General features: G+C 37.3%; 1 protein-coding gene across 2 annotated transcripts in view; it reads left to right on the plus strand.

Annotated features, from left to right (window-relative positions):
* Positions 1-15,346, plus strand: part of USH2A (usherin) — a 386,355-nt gene that overhangs the window by 246,708 nt on the left and 124,301 nt on the right. For both annotated transcript variants that reach the window (XM_071805984.1, XM_071805985.1), the window contains exons 39-41: positions 1,032-1,182; positions 1,355-1,497; positions 10,401-11,029. In XM_071805984.1, coding sequence (XP_071662085.1) covers positions 1,032-1,182; positions 1,355-1,497; positions 10,401-11,029 — 923 coding nt within the window. The remainder of the gene's footprint in view (positions 1-1,031; positions 1,183-1,354; positions 1,498-10,400; positions 11,030-15,346) is intronic.

The raw sequence follows: 15,346 nt of genomic DNA on the forward strand, positions 1-15,346 counted from the left end.
TAACCACCCCATATACAGGTGGTAAATGAAAATCGTAAAATTTACTGCAAAATAATGTTAGCTCATCTTACAACTTACAACTTGTGCCTTGAGGCTTACAGCTACACCTTAAGTTACAGATTTGTGAGACTGTTTTTTCCAATAGAGAGAAGGAAGAAAAATAACAGCAACAAAAAAATTATGTTGGAAAGACCAAAGCAAGAAGCAAATGGTAATTACTGGACCATGAAAAGCAAAACTATTTAAATGACAAAGGCAGTAACTTCCCAGTGTTTTAACTCTCTGGAAAAGAGCTGCGGAAATATACATTATATATAAAAGTTCCAAATGTATTTAGATACAGAAAGTTTCTTCAACAGATTGTTTTCTTCTTAAAGGAAAAAACAGAGCCATAAACTCGGAGGTGAAGATAGGCATAGTTCTTTTTACTGCATGCAGTGAAATTTGCAGCAGTTAAAGGTCATTGGTGATATCATTACTGACACATTTTGATCTGCAGTTCCTGGACTTCATAAAAATTAATTTCCTTAACGAATCAGTGGCTAAAGACTGAGACTTCAGTGAATCTACTTTGATTTCAACCTAAAGGCCTTTTTTCCCCTTAAAATTTCTGCTGTTTTCATTTAAAATGGTTATTAATTTATAAGAATTGACCTGAATGATAAAAAGTCTGATCAATTTTACTCTTGCCAGGTAACATTTCTGTGAGCATTTCTTTAACTTCTTGGGGTGGCAGAACTGGGCACAAGGAGAAGTAGATAATATTTGAACAGGTGGTAGAGAATATGTTGCTTCTGAATTACTTTTGGGTTTTGGAGGTTTGCTTTTAGCAAAATGATATTCACATAACTGTATTGGAAAAATGAAGAAATAGCATTGTTCAGTAGTGAAAATGTTAAACTAAATGGGCCATGTTAACATTGCTCTTGATCCCGAGGAACAGTTTTTCCAGTGTATGGAGCATTTTGTTTCCACCCGGCATATGTTCTCTGTGGTTTTCTCTGCTCTAATTCATCCATGTTTTTCGACAGCTCCAGATGGTGTGATGCCTCCAAGGCTTTCATCTGCCACTCCGACCAGTCTTCAGGTTGTCTGGTCTACACCAGTTCGCAACAATGCCCCAGGCGCACCCAGCTACCGACTCCAGATGCGGCGAAGCCATTCTGCTGGTGACATTTTAGAGTATGCAGAGCATAGCAAGGCCACCATCAATGGCCAAGCAAGAAAAGTCCCATTGTCTTGAATATGGCTCACCTTCAGGGTGGCTGGTTTTGTTACAAGACATGTAATGTTTTAGTCTTTCTTTAAGTGTTGGGATGTTTAATGATGTAGCTCACGCTGCTTTTCTTTGCAGTTTGCTTTCCAGCCCTACTGCTTCCTTACAACACAGGGTCGGAGATCTTCAACCGTACACTGAATACGAGATGAGAGTGGTTGCCTCCAATGGTTATGGCAGTACTTGTAGCAACTGGACTTCAATGACAACAGCAGAGGATAGTAAGCAGTCCGATTTTATTTAACTCACTTTAGCAGAAAATATAAATAACAGTTCAGCTGCCTCTGCATATAATTGATTTTGGTTATCTAGCTTTCTCAGTTACATAGCAGTAATGTATTTCCTTCCTGAATATTAACTTGCAATAATAATTCCTAAGAGATCAAGTATCTGTTGTCTTAGATTTTCATAAAATGTAAATATTTCAACAAATGTTTCATGAAGTAGTATCTTATTTCTTTATATAATATCCCTCCATGCATATGTGTTCATATATGGTTAAAGATACACTGCTATGTATGTAAGTATTATTCCTTTGCATTCAGAGACTTGATTCTGATTTCAGTCATATCAGAGAAAATAAGTTGAAATTAATAGTATTTGACAGTTGTCTTATCTCTGTGTTGAGAATACCAAAGCTGTACCACAGCTGAACAGAACTTTTCATTCCCAGAGATCATTGTTAATTCAAAGTGGTGATCTACTGGTCTAAAATTGAGTTTGTCATTGCCAGTCCCATCACTTTCCTCATTAATAGTTCTGTGTTCTACAGACTCGTTCCGCATAATTTGTTGAACAGTCCCTTGATTTATCAAACAGGTGTCAGCATATAGGTACAGCCATTTAGTTGGCAGGGTAGGATTTTGCACCTGATAAAATATGTAAGCAGAAACATATGGCAAAACTTGAGCTTGTTGTACATAATGCATATACAAAGTACATAATCTCTAGCTTTTTAAAAGAAACTGAACTACTAGTTTTCTCTCACGATGTAGCAGGATACCTAATAGCATGGTTTTTGGAAAAATATTTTGGTTTCAAATATATATATATATATATATATATATATATATATATACACATATATATATATTTTTTTTTAATCAGTAATGGATGACCCCATTGGACCAAATTTTAGCAAAATTGAGAATTTTCTAAAGAGATTTTTCCTGTTATCTTGTTTAATAAGAAAGTAAGTCATGCAGAGCAGGAAAATGTGGAGGGGGTGGGAAGTGTTTCATTGCCAGTTTTGTTACTATAATATGCTGCTTTCTCTGCCTTCACACCAAGTGCCTTGTGGTCTTACTTTATTTTACACTGATATACGATCTGCATTTCAGACTGTACATTTAGCCTGATGCTCATATGCAATTATTGTAGCAAATATTTAGTTCTCATGACTCAACTTCATTTTAGTCCCTTGTCTAAATGGATAGCTGTCTATATCAAGAAAACACCTAGGAGAAAACATGTTCTCACAATTGTATAATATTTTTTTGAAACTAAGCAAATATTTCGCAATGAAATTTACCTAATACATCAATTTAAGCTCCAAAACTATAAATGCTTCTATGAACACATTACCTGTAAGTAATTACCTAATAAAACTAAGTTCTGAACTTGATTCTTACATACCAGAGATGCGTTATCTCCCTGTGAATATCTTCAATTGAGATTCAATTCCTTTATTGTAATTGTTAGTTACCAAAAATGGATGCAATATTATTAAACTTGTCTGTGTTCATGGTCTAAATGCAACCAGTCTCCTATGACTATTTCACTCAAATTGCAATGTTTATTTAGATCTGGTCAGATAGTTCACATAGGGTTGCTTCTTTTTAGATAGGAGAAGTACAGAAGTGCATTTCAAAGGCATCACTTGTTAGTATATGTAATTTTTTTTTTTCCAAGGTAGTAGGTGTAGAATTTTAAAATTCTCTTTTTGAGAGTGTGGGGTAGGGCAGAAAGCCTACACGGGACATGCCTTCCTATATACTCTTCTTGAACATATATGTACAAGTTACCTGCTGCGTAGAACTTGGATGGTCTTTGTGCACTAGCATGAGATGAGATGCTACCCTCTGCAAAACCTGACTGCAAAAATACCTTAAGTTAGTATGGAAGGTAGATGTTGCCAAAGGAAACTTAAGAACAAGGAAAGAAAAATGTAATACCTCTGTCAGTCTTTATGCAATTAAAATATTTTGAGCTTAGCAGACAACTCACTTCTTTAGCTATGATGCTGTATCTTGTTCCTTAGCTTAAAACAAACTCCTATAGTTCCATTACAAATTCCATTTCTCCAGGGGGAAAATTATTTTCTTTAAAACGTCCTCTTCCATTTGCCTTGATACTGCTAAACAATACATGCTGATGTGTCCCCAATATCCAACAATCCTTGTAAAACACAAAAAAAACCCCAACTTTCAGTGGTGAAAAAGGACTCTGGTCTTGGTGTCATTGTGGAGGGCTGCCATCTGTGAAAGGACGTTCAACTCAATTGCTCAAGACTGAATGGTTGTCATTAGGTATAAGGAGTATTTCTGTCAAGGCTTCAATATGTTTCTTATAAAACTGCCTATACTGACAGCTTGTTGCAGAAGTACACTTAATTCCTGGCCATGCTAACCAATAGACTTTGACTTTTTAAAGTACAATTTGACAGTAGAAACTTCCTGTATGTCTTACTCTGCTGAAATATATGTCTTTACACATGTTCTTATTGAATTTTATGCAGCAAATGTATGTCTATTTTTGAATCACCAATGCATAAAATATCTGTAGGAATAAAATATATGCATGTGCGTATTTATGTGCATGTACACCCGATAGCAATAAATCAACACATCTACTTCTAAAGTCAGTAGGGTTCTACTAACACTGATACTTTTAAAATATGTCTTTGTATTATTTTTATGATAAATATTTAGTAAACAAGGAGGATATTAGGAATTATTAAGGAAAAATTAGCCAATGCTGCCATAAAAATGTGTTGTATATAATAATACAATGTATTAATATACAGATTAGCAGCTTTGGTGTATTTTTTAATGCAAGAAAAAATGCTGGGCCCCTCAGTCCAGGAAAGATATTGAGGTGCTGGAGCGAGTCCAGAAAAGAGCAACAAGACTGGTGAAGGGACTTGAGCACATGACCTATGGGGAGAGGCTGAGGGAGCTGGGGTTGTTCAGTCTGGAGAAGAGGAGGCTTAGAGGTGACCTCATCGCTCTCTATAACTACCTGAAGGGAAGTTATAGCCAGGTGGGAACTGGTCTCTTCGCCCAGGCAGTTAGCAATAGGACAAGGGGACATGGGCTTAAACTCTGCCAGGGGAAGTTTAGGCTGGATATTAGGAAGAAGTTCTTTACGGAGAGAGTGATCAGGCATTGGAATGGCCTGCCCAGGGAGGTGGTGGACTCACCGTCCCTGGAGGTTTTTAAACTGAGATTGGACATGGCTCTTAGTGCCATGATCTAGTAAATGGGCTGAAGTTGGACCAAGGGTTGGACTTGATGATCTCTGAGGTCTTTTCCAACCTAGCCAATTCTGTGTGATTCTGTGTGAAATAATTTTGAAATACTTCCTTTTACATGAGTGTGGCACTAGTACCTTTGTCAACGCATTTTTTGAAGTCTAACCTGCCCATGCCATACCATGAATATTTTAAAACCTGCTAAATATATGTTAATAAAACATGCTTGCTCCAGTGATCTTAGTCAGTATAGCATCAGACTATTTACTGACAGACAAACAGAAACAGTTGATGAAGTTTCTGGATTAGCAGCAGTTTCTTTCAATAACTTGAATGTAAATTGGAGATAACTCTCTTGCAATCAATATAATCACCACTGAACTGAGAGGTCAGAACTGAGAGCAGAATTTCGTGCATTGCATTCAGAAATAAAATGAAATTTTCTCGAAGAAGAAGTTGTCAGTTTTCTAAAAAAGAAGATGTCAGTTAAGTTTTCCCTTTTGTTATGGCAACTCGTTGAACATTCTGATAAGCAAGCTGTGAAAGAACTGGTTATAGTTACCTGAAGCTGGCCCGGCAGCAGCTGCTGCATTCTTAATGGTATAGCTTTATGATTTGTGTATTGGCTGGTAGCAATCCACACAGCGTAATCTTTGATCAGAGGGATAGTTCCCCAATGAGAATGATGCTTATCCTAGTGCTTGAGAAAATCTGTCATGATTTGGACAAGTTTTATGGTAGCAAAATCAGTACTTTAGAGAAAAACTGCATGTTCCTTTCTTTTGTTTTGAATGTCTCAAAAACTGTCTGCAGCCCAGTGAGCTGTGTATAGGAGGACAGCTTGGTCACCAGCATATTCCCTGCATTGGCTGTGTTTCAGTCCCATGGGTCAGTATACAATTCCAGTATGGAGCACTCTTATTAAAGCGCTTTTATAAGTGCTTGGCTTGCAGTTGTTCAGAGAGGAGGTTTTGCAAGGCAGTCTGATATTTTAATTTTTAGCAGGCAGTCCAATATTTTAATTTTTAGTTATTACATGAGTGCAAGTCCTTTTCTTTTTTATATATAAAAACATTATAGGCCGGTCCAATGTTTAGTCACAATAAGTAGTGTCAAAAGTACACCATAGTCACTTAAGGTCATTATGTATGGAAGCAACTTAAAAAAAAAAAAGAGAGAGAGAGAACTCCTGCAATGTATCAGCTGAGCTGAAAAAAGAGGGAAATGTTATTCCTATGATATATAGAATACTCTGGTGTGCTCCTCTGGCATGCTTACCACAAGGCATTGGTACCAGGATGCGAAGGCCTATTTTGTTTAAGCTTCCTTATGTAGAAAACAGAGAAGCAATGACATGAGGACAGGTGTTGCAGTTCTCGGCTTTTGGAAGTATTTGCTTTTGTTGCTGATTATATTTGTTGTCTGAGAAGACAAGTCTCCTACTTCAGCTATGTAAGTTAGGTCCATACAATTTAGGCACATAAACTAATCCATGGTTAGCTGATGTGAATGTGGTCACCTGTGGTCAAGAAAAATTAAAGGAAACTAAAGCCAGAGAAGACAAAACCTAGTGATGTGATAAAGGGAAGAGAAAGTCAAGTGAAGTATTAATACATGGCAGGGTGAATAGCAAAAGGACAGAAGAACAAAGGAAACTGTAATAGTATCATGGCTGATACGATATGATGATCGTATGATAAATAGTACTAACTGGTTGTACGTGCCTGTAAACCAGAAATTAGAAGATTTTTCTTAACCACTAGACTGATGTCCTGGAACCAATGTGCATTTGGAGTAGTAATGGGCAAAAACTCTGAATACTTTGATGACTCTTAATACATATTTGAGGAAGTTCAAATGGACTGCATGTCATTGCATGAACAGCTTAAGGACTTTTGAGTCCTGTGATCTGATGTGATAAAAGATTCTTGTGGTTCCTTCTGCCCAGAGCTACACACTTGGATTTTCTGCTGGGTGCAGTTGGTAGGATAGGTAAGACACCACATTTTGTTAATATATATGAATTCATTTTCCGTGTTCCTCAAAAGAGTAAATGATTCAAGAATAAAAGGCACAGAATTTCAATTCTGCTTAGTGAGAGAGTGTCCCAGCAAACCAGGTATTTCTCATTAGCTTTAAAGGGCAGTAGTCCAGGTACATGTCTCCGTATATTAGTGAAAGTATAGATTCCCCTGAAATACATCCATGAGACGGGGGAGCTCCTCACTCCCCCAGTCTGTACAACAGGTAAACACATGTGTGGTTCTAGTTAGGGAGTTAAAAAAAGATTAATGACAATTTTGTGCCTTCATTTTAAGTCAGGTCTGAACTTTTGAAGCAGATGAGCAAAATAGCCTGCCATAAAAGATAATTTCATTTGCCAAAATGAAACTACCTTTTAGTATTAATACTGTAATGAAATGGTTTGAAATATGAACTTAGAATCTTAAGGAAAAAGATGCCCACTGTTCCTGTGTTCAGTAGTTACTTCTATAAACAATTACATCCATGTAAAAAGCTTTATGATTTTATTTTCATCATTGTCAGGCTGAGCTGTGTAGCTGTCATACTTTGCAGTCTTCCCTCCAGTGACAACCACATTGACAACATGTTATACTCCACATTGATTTTACAGTTAAGGAGCTGATTGTGATATATAGGGATTTTAAGAATTCAGCTGAGAGGCTGACTTTTGCCTTTTATCATTCCATTAAAATTTTATAACCATCTTTTTCATGTCATTTCATCCATGAATTCTTACTTTAGAAAGTGATAGCTACTGCTGTGAGCATAACTTTTCTCATGTTCAGAGCTTTTTATTGTATTAGCAAACTATCCCAATTATAGTTAATACTCATGTTTTACATAATTGTGGTGACCCTTTCAACCAAGCAGTATCGTCCTAGTTGATTTGTATATAGAATTAGATGATTCTGCTTGCCATTTAAAAAGAAGCTATACCAAATGAGTATTGGGGACCAGGATTTAATGCTTTCCCATCCAGTGGGGCCAATTAAGCATCTCTCAAACGTCTTGTTTGAACTCAGAGAGTCTTAAAAGTCTCTCTTTTAAAAGGGCAGTAGGGAATGTGTGGGTAGGTATGCTAGCTACCAAAATATGCCTTTTTGAGGGGAGGTGGCGGGGGGGAGCTAGGGGGACCTAAAGTTTAAGTTTGACAGCTCCTCCCATATATTACAGATTGTCCTTTAGGAATATGTTTAAACTCTCGGGGGGTTGAAACACAGTTTCAAGTAATTACCATGAATGTTTCACCTGTAATGCCAGCAACTTAATCAGTAGGAGTAAAAAGGCTTATCCATTCCCTCACAACAAACTGCTTGATTGTTGTGGGGATCGTTTTGTTTTGTTACTTTCCTTCTGTAAAAGCTCACACTATGATAGCTTATTTATGAGGTATAATTAGATAAATTGCTAGTTTGTAACTCAGTGGTAAATATTATATCTTTCAGCCTCCTCCCTCCCTCCCTCCCTCCCTCCCTCCCTCCCTCCCTCCCTCCCATTAAACCAGATTTTGCAGCAACTTCTTTGCAAGGTTTTCAATTCCAAAGCAAATTTTCCTCTTTCCCCTTCACCCCAACAAAATACTTGCTTTATGGAATACACAACTAATTTTGGTTTATACCCTCACATCTCCATCTTTCAGTCAAGTCTAAATAATGGACCAAATTTTGTTCCCGTTTATGAGCTAATTGGTTTTGCCCAAGAGTACATGCAAAAGAATTGGACTGCTCTTTACAACAGATCATCTTTTATACTTGTAAATTCAGAGATCTAAATTAATCCTAGAGTGCACAAGCATTAAATATAGAACTCCGTCCTTATTATCACTGTGACTAGAACAGGATTTGTGATACGGATGGGTTTTATAGAGTTGCTTTGTGATGCATCATATAATGAAAGAAAAAACACTGTTGCTTTTTCAAATTTAAAAGAAAAAAAAAAAGCTTGCTATCCCAATTTTACATCACTGTTTCCACAGACATCGGTGGAATAACCCTGATTTACCTCTCTCTGTATGTAAGAGGAGAAATGAGACTTCTGACTGCGTCAGTTGTTATTCTAAAATACAGATGAGGCCACTCTGTGCTGGATTTTTTTGTTTTCTAGGTTTCCTTCCCCTCCCCCCATTTCTTTTTTCGCTTTAAAATTATGAGGAATTATTTAACTTCTGATGAAGTAAATTATTCTTCCTATAGAGATGTTGTACACTGTGGTATGGACAATGTATTACGTCACTAGGAATTAAGTGATGGTGTTGTTGACTACTGTGGAATTCAGCATGTGCTGTGTTGTGTGTCCTGGAGTCTTAACACACCCACAATTGCTAATGAATTTCAAATTTTCAACCCCTTAACATTTGAAACTCACTCTCCTAAAATCCCCAAACCTAAAGCTATTTTAAACAATTACTAAATCCAAGTATATCTTTTTTTAAGATTTCAATAAAATGTAACGTTCACAGAAAAATCTCATAAATGTCAAAATTGCTATGGGCAGAATAGGGGGAAATATAGTATTTTCTTGATCTGCTGTAGCAATTTATAGATTTCAGGATGTGGTTTATAAGAATGCTAAATGTTCTGGAATTACAGCTGTTACTGATCAGTGATTGAGCCAGATTTGTGTTATTGCACCATGTTCTTGCTTGTACCTAGAGAGCAGTAAAGCCTCAATATAATAAAAAGCACCTGCATTTTAAATGAAATTTCAATTGAAAAACTTAACAGCCCTTCAAATTGCAGAATTTAACGCAGCCCAGTAAAGCTTAAATAACACTTTGCCTCCACAGGCTGAGGGTTTTGCATTCAAGGTGACTTGATTGTGTCGCATGGTGAAATTATTTACAATTAAGGAATTTCTCTGGAGGGCTGCAGAGTATTTGCTGTTCCACAACACCTATGCAGGCATATGGTCGGTCTTTTTCAGTATTCATGGAAGCTCCTGAACCTTTATGATAATTGAATCAGTTAGAGTGCTGAGTGGAGCAAGCATAAAACCTGTTAACCTAAAGGTCAGATCTGTGCATTGTTTATTTATCAGTAGGTGAAAGAGCTAAATCGGCAGCTTCTGTCACAGTTGCAGTAAAAAATCGCCTATAATATTAACAGAGAGTAGATAAATTGCAAAAAATGGATTAGAATTATAAACAGAATGAAGTAAAATATTGAATATATAATGAGAGATGCAGTAAGGGCTTACTTGAGCTGTAAAATATGCAGCTTCGTTATGCCTGTGCCATTGGCTGCAATTAGTAGCTTGCGCTCTAGAAGAATATCAACAAAAGCTAGAACTGCAATACTATATTGATACTTAGCCATGCACTTTCTCCACACACTAACAGCACTGATGGGATACTTTTGAGACAAAGGAGGAAAAAAGGATGCAGAGAAGGAGAGCGGAAGGTTGAGAGGAGGGAAGGTGTGATTACAGAGCAGCTTGCCTTTGAGAAGAGAGCTGTATTCGTCCCTTGATAGCTGGGCCCACCGTTTCTCAAGAAATAGGCTGTTTAGCAGATCTGAAATTCTTTTGTCATTTTGAGACTCATTTGATGAGTACTGCTTCCTAATGGTGACTTTTACAAATCACAGATTATTAGTAATTTTCCTTTTTTTTTTTTTTTCTTCATTACAGAACCTGGACCTTTAGATCCGCCACTTCTATTGAATGTTACAGCAAGGGCAGCAAGCATCACCTGGCAGCATCCTTTAAAGCAAAATGGCATTATCACTCATTATAATATTTACCAAAATGGCCAAATGCATGCTACAGTGCTAGGAACTAGATCTAACTGCACTATACAAGACTTGCATCCTTACACATTCTATGTGTTTCAGGTAGAAGGATGCACATCTAAAGGATGCTCTCTTTCACCTGAGACCCCAGCAATACAGACTCTTCCAGATGCTCCTGAGGATATTCCTGCTCCACAGCTCTATTCTGATACTCCAACTTCTGTGGTCATATCCTGGCAACCACCTGCTCACCCGAATGGTTTGGTGGAAAACCTTACTATAGAAAGGAGGGTGAAAGGAACAGAACAAATATCAACTGTGGTGACTCTCCCACTCAGTCAGTCCATGAGCTACATTGACCAGAGTACTGCTCTGAGCCCGTGGCAGAAATTTGAATACAGAATTCTGATGAGCACTCTTCATGGAGGCACAAACAACAGTGCATGGTCAGAAGTTACCACTAGACCATCAAGACCTGCTGGTGTTCAGCCACCTGATGTAGAAGTGTTGGGACCGCATTCAGTTAAGGTAGGAATAACTCTCGTTGCCTGATGGCTTTAACGTGTTTGAGCCATATAGATGAGGTTCTTAGGGACATGGTTAGTGCAAAAGTTAGGTTATGGTTGGACTCCCTGATCTTGAGGGTCTCTTCCAACCAAAATGATTCTATGTTTTCTGTGTAGCAGCTGTGTATTTAAGAGAGACATCTACTGACTGAGCCAACAGATTTCATTGCTGCAGGGGTAGTTGAATAATTAGTGTCTGTCCTCTGGCTCAAAAGCGTTAGGTTCTTTTCCATTTTTTTTTTCTGTTACACCAGCCTTTGGCATTATACTCCAGTTTATTTTCTTCCTTAAGTTCCTGACATATTTTGAATGTTAAATTTGAATGCTTACTTTTAACTCCCTAATCAGATCAGAAAATGACCTACCACCTTCTCAAAAAATTTAAAGACTTCATTAAAATGCTAAGAAGTAAAAAGATTTTTTGATGTAATTAAATCACGTATATGATTATCAGATTTAAAAAAAAAAAATAGCTAATAAAGAAAAAAATAGCATTGTGGTTCTCCTGATTTAAAAAATAAGAGTCTTACAGGACTACCTTGGAAGTTTTCAATTATTCACATTGTTCTGTTGGGAATGAACTCTAGAGGACAGGATAACTACCATTGTTTTGGCTTGCATACAAACTTCATTCAAGGGAAATTAGTGTAACCAAACAAGAGGGATTTTTGTAGCTTAGAAGCCTCTTTTGTGTAAATACACACATGCTTCCATGGATTCAGTCTTGTACTACTGCCAAAAGTATTGGTACAGTAGCTTGCTCACCAGAGCACAAAACAAAGGACATTTGCATAAGATTGAAGTTCATCTGTTAGATTTATTATTTTTGGTATACATTGTATTTTCAAAAGGTAAACAGAGTGGTGTTACCAGTGCAGTCTAAATAGTTTGAAGGTATGAATTTAAACAATAAACCAATGCTGTTTTGTTTTGTTTTGTTTTGTTTTTTTCTTTGTTCACACATAATTTTAAGCTGTGAAAAAAGCTCTTCCCCATTAGACAAAGAAATCCTGAGCTTTGAAAATTGTGCTTTAATGTCTGAGGAATTACATGTTACCTTCACGTTAATAGCAAATGAGTTCAGTATGAGTACAATGGTTACCGTAAGAATTAATAATGATCGACCACTAGTAATTGTGATGAATTGCCAGACTGCTTATTGAAGTGTTGGGCAATCTACTTCCAGGACTCTGCTCTCTGTGCTTCTGTAGATGTATCTTAATATCCACCACAATTTATAATAAAGCATTTTTCATGAATTTGCCAGAAGCAGCAATGCTGAGTAAACAGTAGCCCTAGTTCGATGGCATGCTTACACACATGTCCACATCTATTGTGTGGGCTTTTACACATTGGCTTCAACTCTGAGTGCAAAGAAGTCACTGCAACCTTTAATGCTTCAGTTAATGTGAAAAGGGCATAATAATTTTCTATCTTACCCATATTTTTTCTTTCTCCAAGTGCATTCAACACCCAATCCTAATTTTAAAAGCCTGTGAGTTATCAGAGGTCTTGTCATTCTTTACTGGATGTCTTTTCTTGAGATCAGAGGTCAGTGCTTAGTTGTAATTTTATTGTCTTTTGCTGAGCTCCAAGATCAAGTAATCTACCAATACTGAAAGTCAGTTTGATCATTTGTTTCTTCTGAAACCTGAAATCAGGCAGTGCAATCTTCACTATATAATAATCTAATTTCAATATAACAATGTTTTTTAAATTTCCTGTCTTGATGAAGAGTTCATATACTTTCTTTTCTTCTTCTTCCCCAGCCAATCATTAATGTTCAAAGCTTTTTAAAGTCCTTCAATGTCTACATTGTATGACCCTCTGTATGACTGATGGTCATATTTTGTGTCACTGTTGCTCTTGTCGTCTCAGGCTTGTTTTTTCCACCTGGAGACACGTATTTTTTGACCTGTTAAGACCAGCATCTTCTGCCAAAGTTGCTGAAACCTGCATGTTTTTATTTCCATGACTCAGTTTTACTCTTCATTTTTCTTTATTTTAAATACTTAGGTTAAAATGTTCAAAATATTTAAAGGTGGCAGCATTTAACAGAGAAAAGTGACTTATGTCTATGCCAGCATCTGTCCTTCGGCAAAGATTCTCTCAGTGTATAGAGTATTGCTGTCCTTTGCTGATACAGACATGAATTCTTCTAATTTATCTAGTGCTGTTTAATTTGATAGTCGTCATAACTGCGGGAGAGTTGGGAATACTTGATACAGTTCCTGTGCAGAGGGTATGCCATGACTGAGACATTACTTTGATGTGTAAGGTTCTAAAACTTCTTAAAATCTTAAAATTTCTCTTGTTCAAGATGGAAAGAGATTTAATTATTTTTCAGCTGCTATTATTATTATTATTGTTGTTGTTATTAATATTGATGTTTATTATATCTTTAAAAAATGGAAATAAAGTTATAGGTGCAGAACAGCTCATTGCACTTCATAACTGAAGAGATTATAGACAAGGCTTGCTAGATCCAGTGGTTTTGTCAACTTCTGCTTGTTTGCAGATGAGAGCACCAGAGGAAGCCAGTGGCATTTCATTTTGCTTGTTAGTTAGCCTTCTTACAGGTCTGTCAAATGGATTAGCTCACCGGTGGTGCTGGTGTTTCCTTGTCTTCAGTTTTATGGCAAGTTCACATCAGAGAAACGAGACTCTGAGACCACCCCTTGGGCTGTGCCATGGCACTGAGGCTGCCTTGTGGCCCATGCGGCTGTTCTGTCCTAGAAGAATACAAGAAGAAAGATGTAGCACCTGGTTGAAAAACATCTGGGTTTTTTGCACTGCTCTTTCAAACTAAGGTGTACATCTGAATAGCTGCTCTGCAAACCCCGCTGTGCCCCTTCACCCCAGAAGTACACTGGGTGCACAGGCACAACAACTGTCAAGTATTGTGCATGGATTGACACTTAGTGGTTGAGAACTTTTCCTGCGTGGGAATAGGATGGATCTGTTTTGGGATTGCTTTACATTGGTGCCTTTAAACTCTGAAAAGGGTCCCAGAAAGGCCTATTTCCATTCCTGAGCAGATCAATCTCACTGTACCTGCAGTGCATTTATCACCTGTGTGGTGTTCAAATCAAATCTGTGGAATCCGTGTGTGCTGTACAATGCTCTCATCTTATTCAGTGTCTACAGTGGTAACCCTTAAGCAGAGAATGGAAAACACATCGTCTCTCTGGGAGGGAGATTTTAATTACCTCTTGCCCTAGAGAGAGTTTTCCTCCCAGGTTAGAGCGGAAAGTATTGGAAGGGCAGAGTGGGAAAGATTAGCAAGAGGCTCCTTTACCAGCCACGGTTGCAAATCAATAGAGGCTTTCAGCTGTCAGTGTAACCATTCCCAAACCATGAGCACAAATATTTACTTCTATTGAAAACAGAAAGAATTTACAAAAAAAGAGAAACATATTTCCGTTCCTTTATTTAGTCGTAGAATCAATATAAATGATTTGACAATGTAGAGAATTTAAAATGCTCCAGAATAGTACTCACTTGAGTATACAGCTTATTTTCATAGACCACAGCTTTCAGTCTGCAAGGAGGAAAATATCAACAAAGCAGGTCACTCTTGGCATAAACACTTCTGATGTGTATGTGTTCCTTTAACATTTAATTTTAATCAGAATGGACTTGTATCTCTCCATAACATTTAGCTTGCTTTCTTTTGTGTGACAGAAAGTGTAAAGCTGTCGATAATTTTTAAAGTACCCATTCCTGTGACACCTGCATGCTATTTTTTAATATTTGCTGAATTGATAATGTTCATAGTAGCAGAGTATACTGCGCAATAAACTGCTTTTGTGGCTGATTAAATGCCAAAGTGAAGTGGAGGAATTCAGCAACTGCAAAAGCCGTTTATTTAGTATATGCCAATGCCATGAACATTATTCCTGTTATACAAGATTTGCTATACCCTAATGTACAGAAGCATAAAAGAAATTGTTTCCTTTTCTTGTGAGGGTTGCAATTGCTGTGCTGCTTCAATCTCACGCTTCACACTGATATGACATTCGGGAATGTAGCTAGGTTGAGTGGCTTGGGAAAGAGGCTGGTTTACACAGTGAATAATTATTTAAAGGAGTTCTTTGTGTAGGAAAAGCATTATGTGGCTGAGTATGCTGAGCTAAATTAACTGCAATATGCAAATTCTCCAACTTTGGCCATTTAACTTTCAATAGGAAGACTTCCCTTTTGCTGCTGTGTTTGTCCCTTGAGGGCTTTGGCCTGGGGAAGACAGATGTAGTCCTGATTATTGGCTTAACTGGAGACT

This window comes from Patagioenas fasciata, chromosome 3, assembly GCF_037038585.1.
Source record: "Patagioenas fasciata isolate bPatFas1 chromosome 3, bPatFas1.hap1, whole genome shotgun sequence".
Taxonomy (NCBI): Eukaryota; Metazoa; Chordata; class Aves; order Columbiformes; family Columbidae; genus Patagioenas; species Patagioenas fasciata.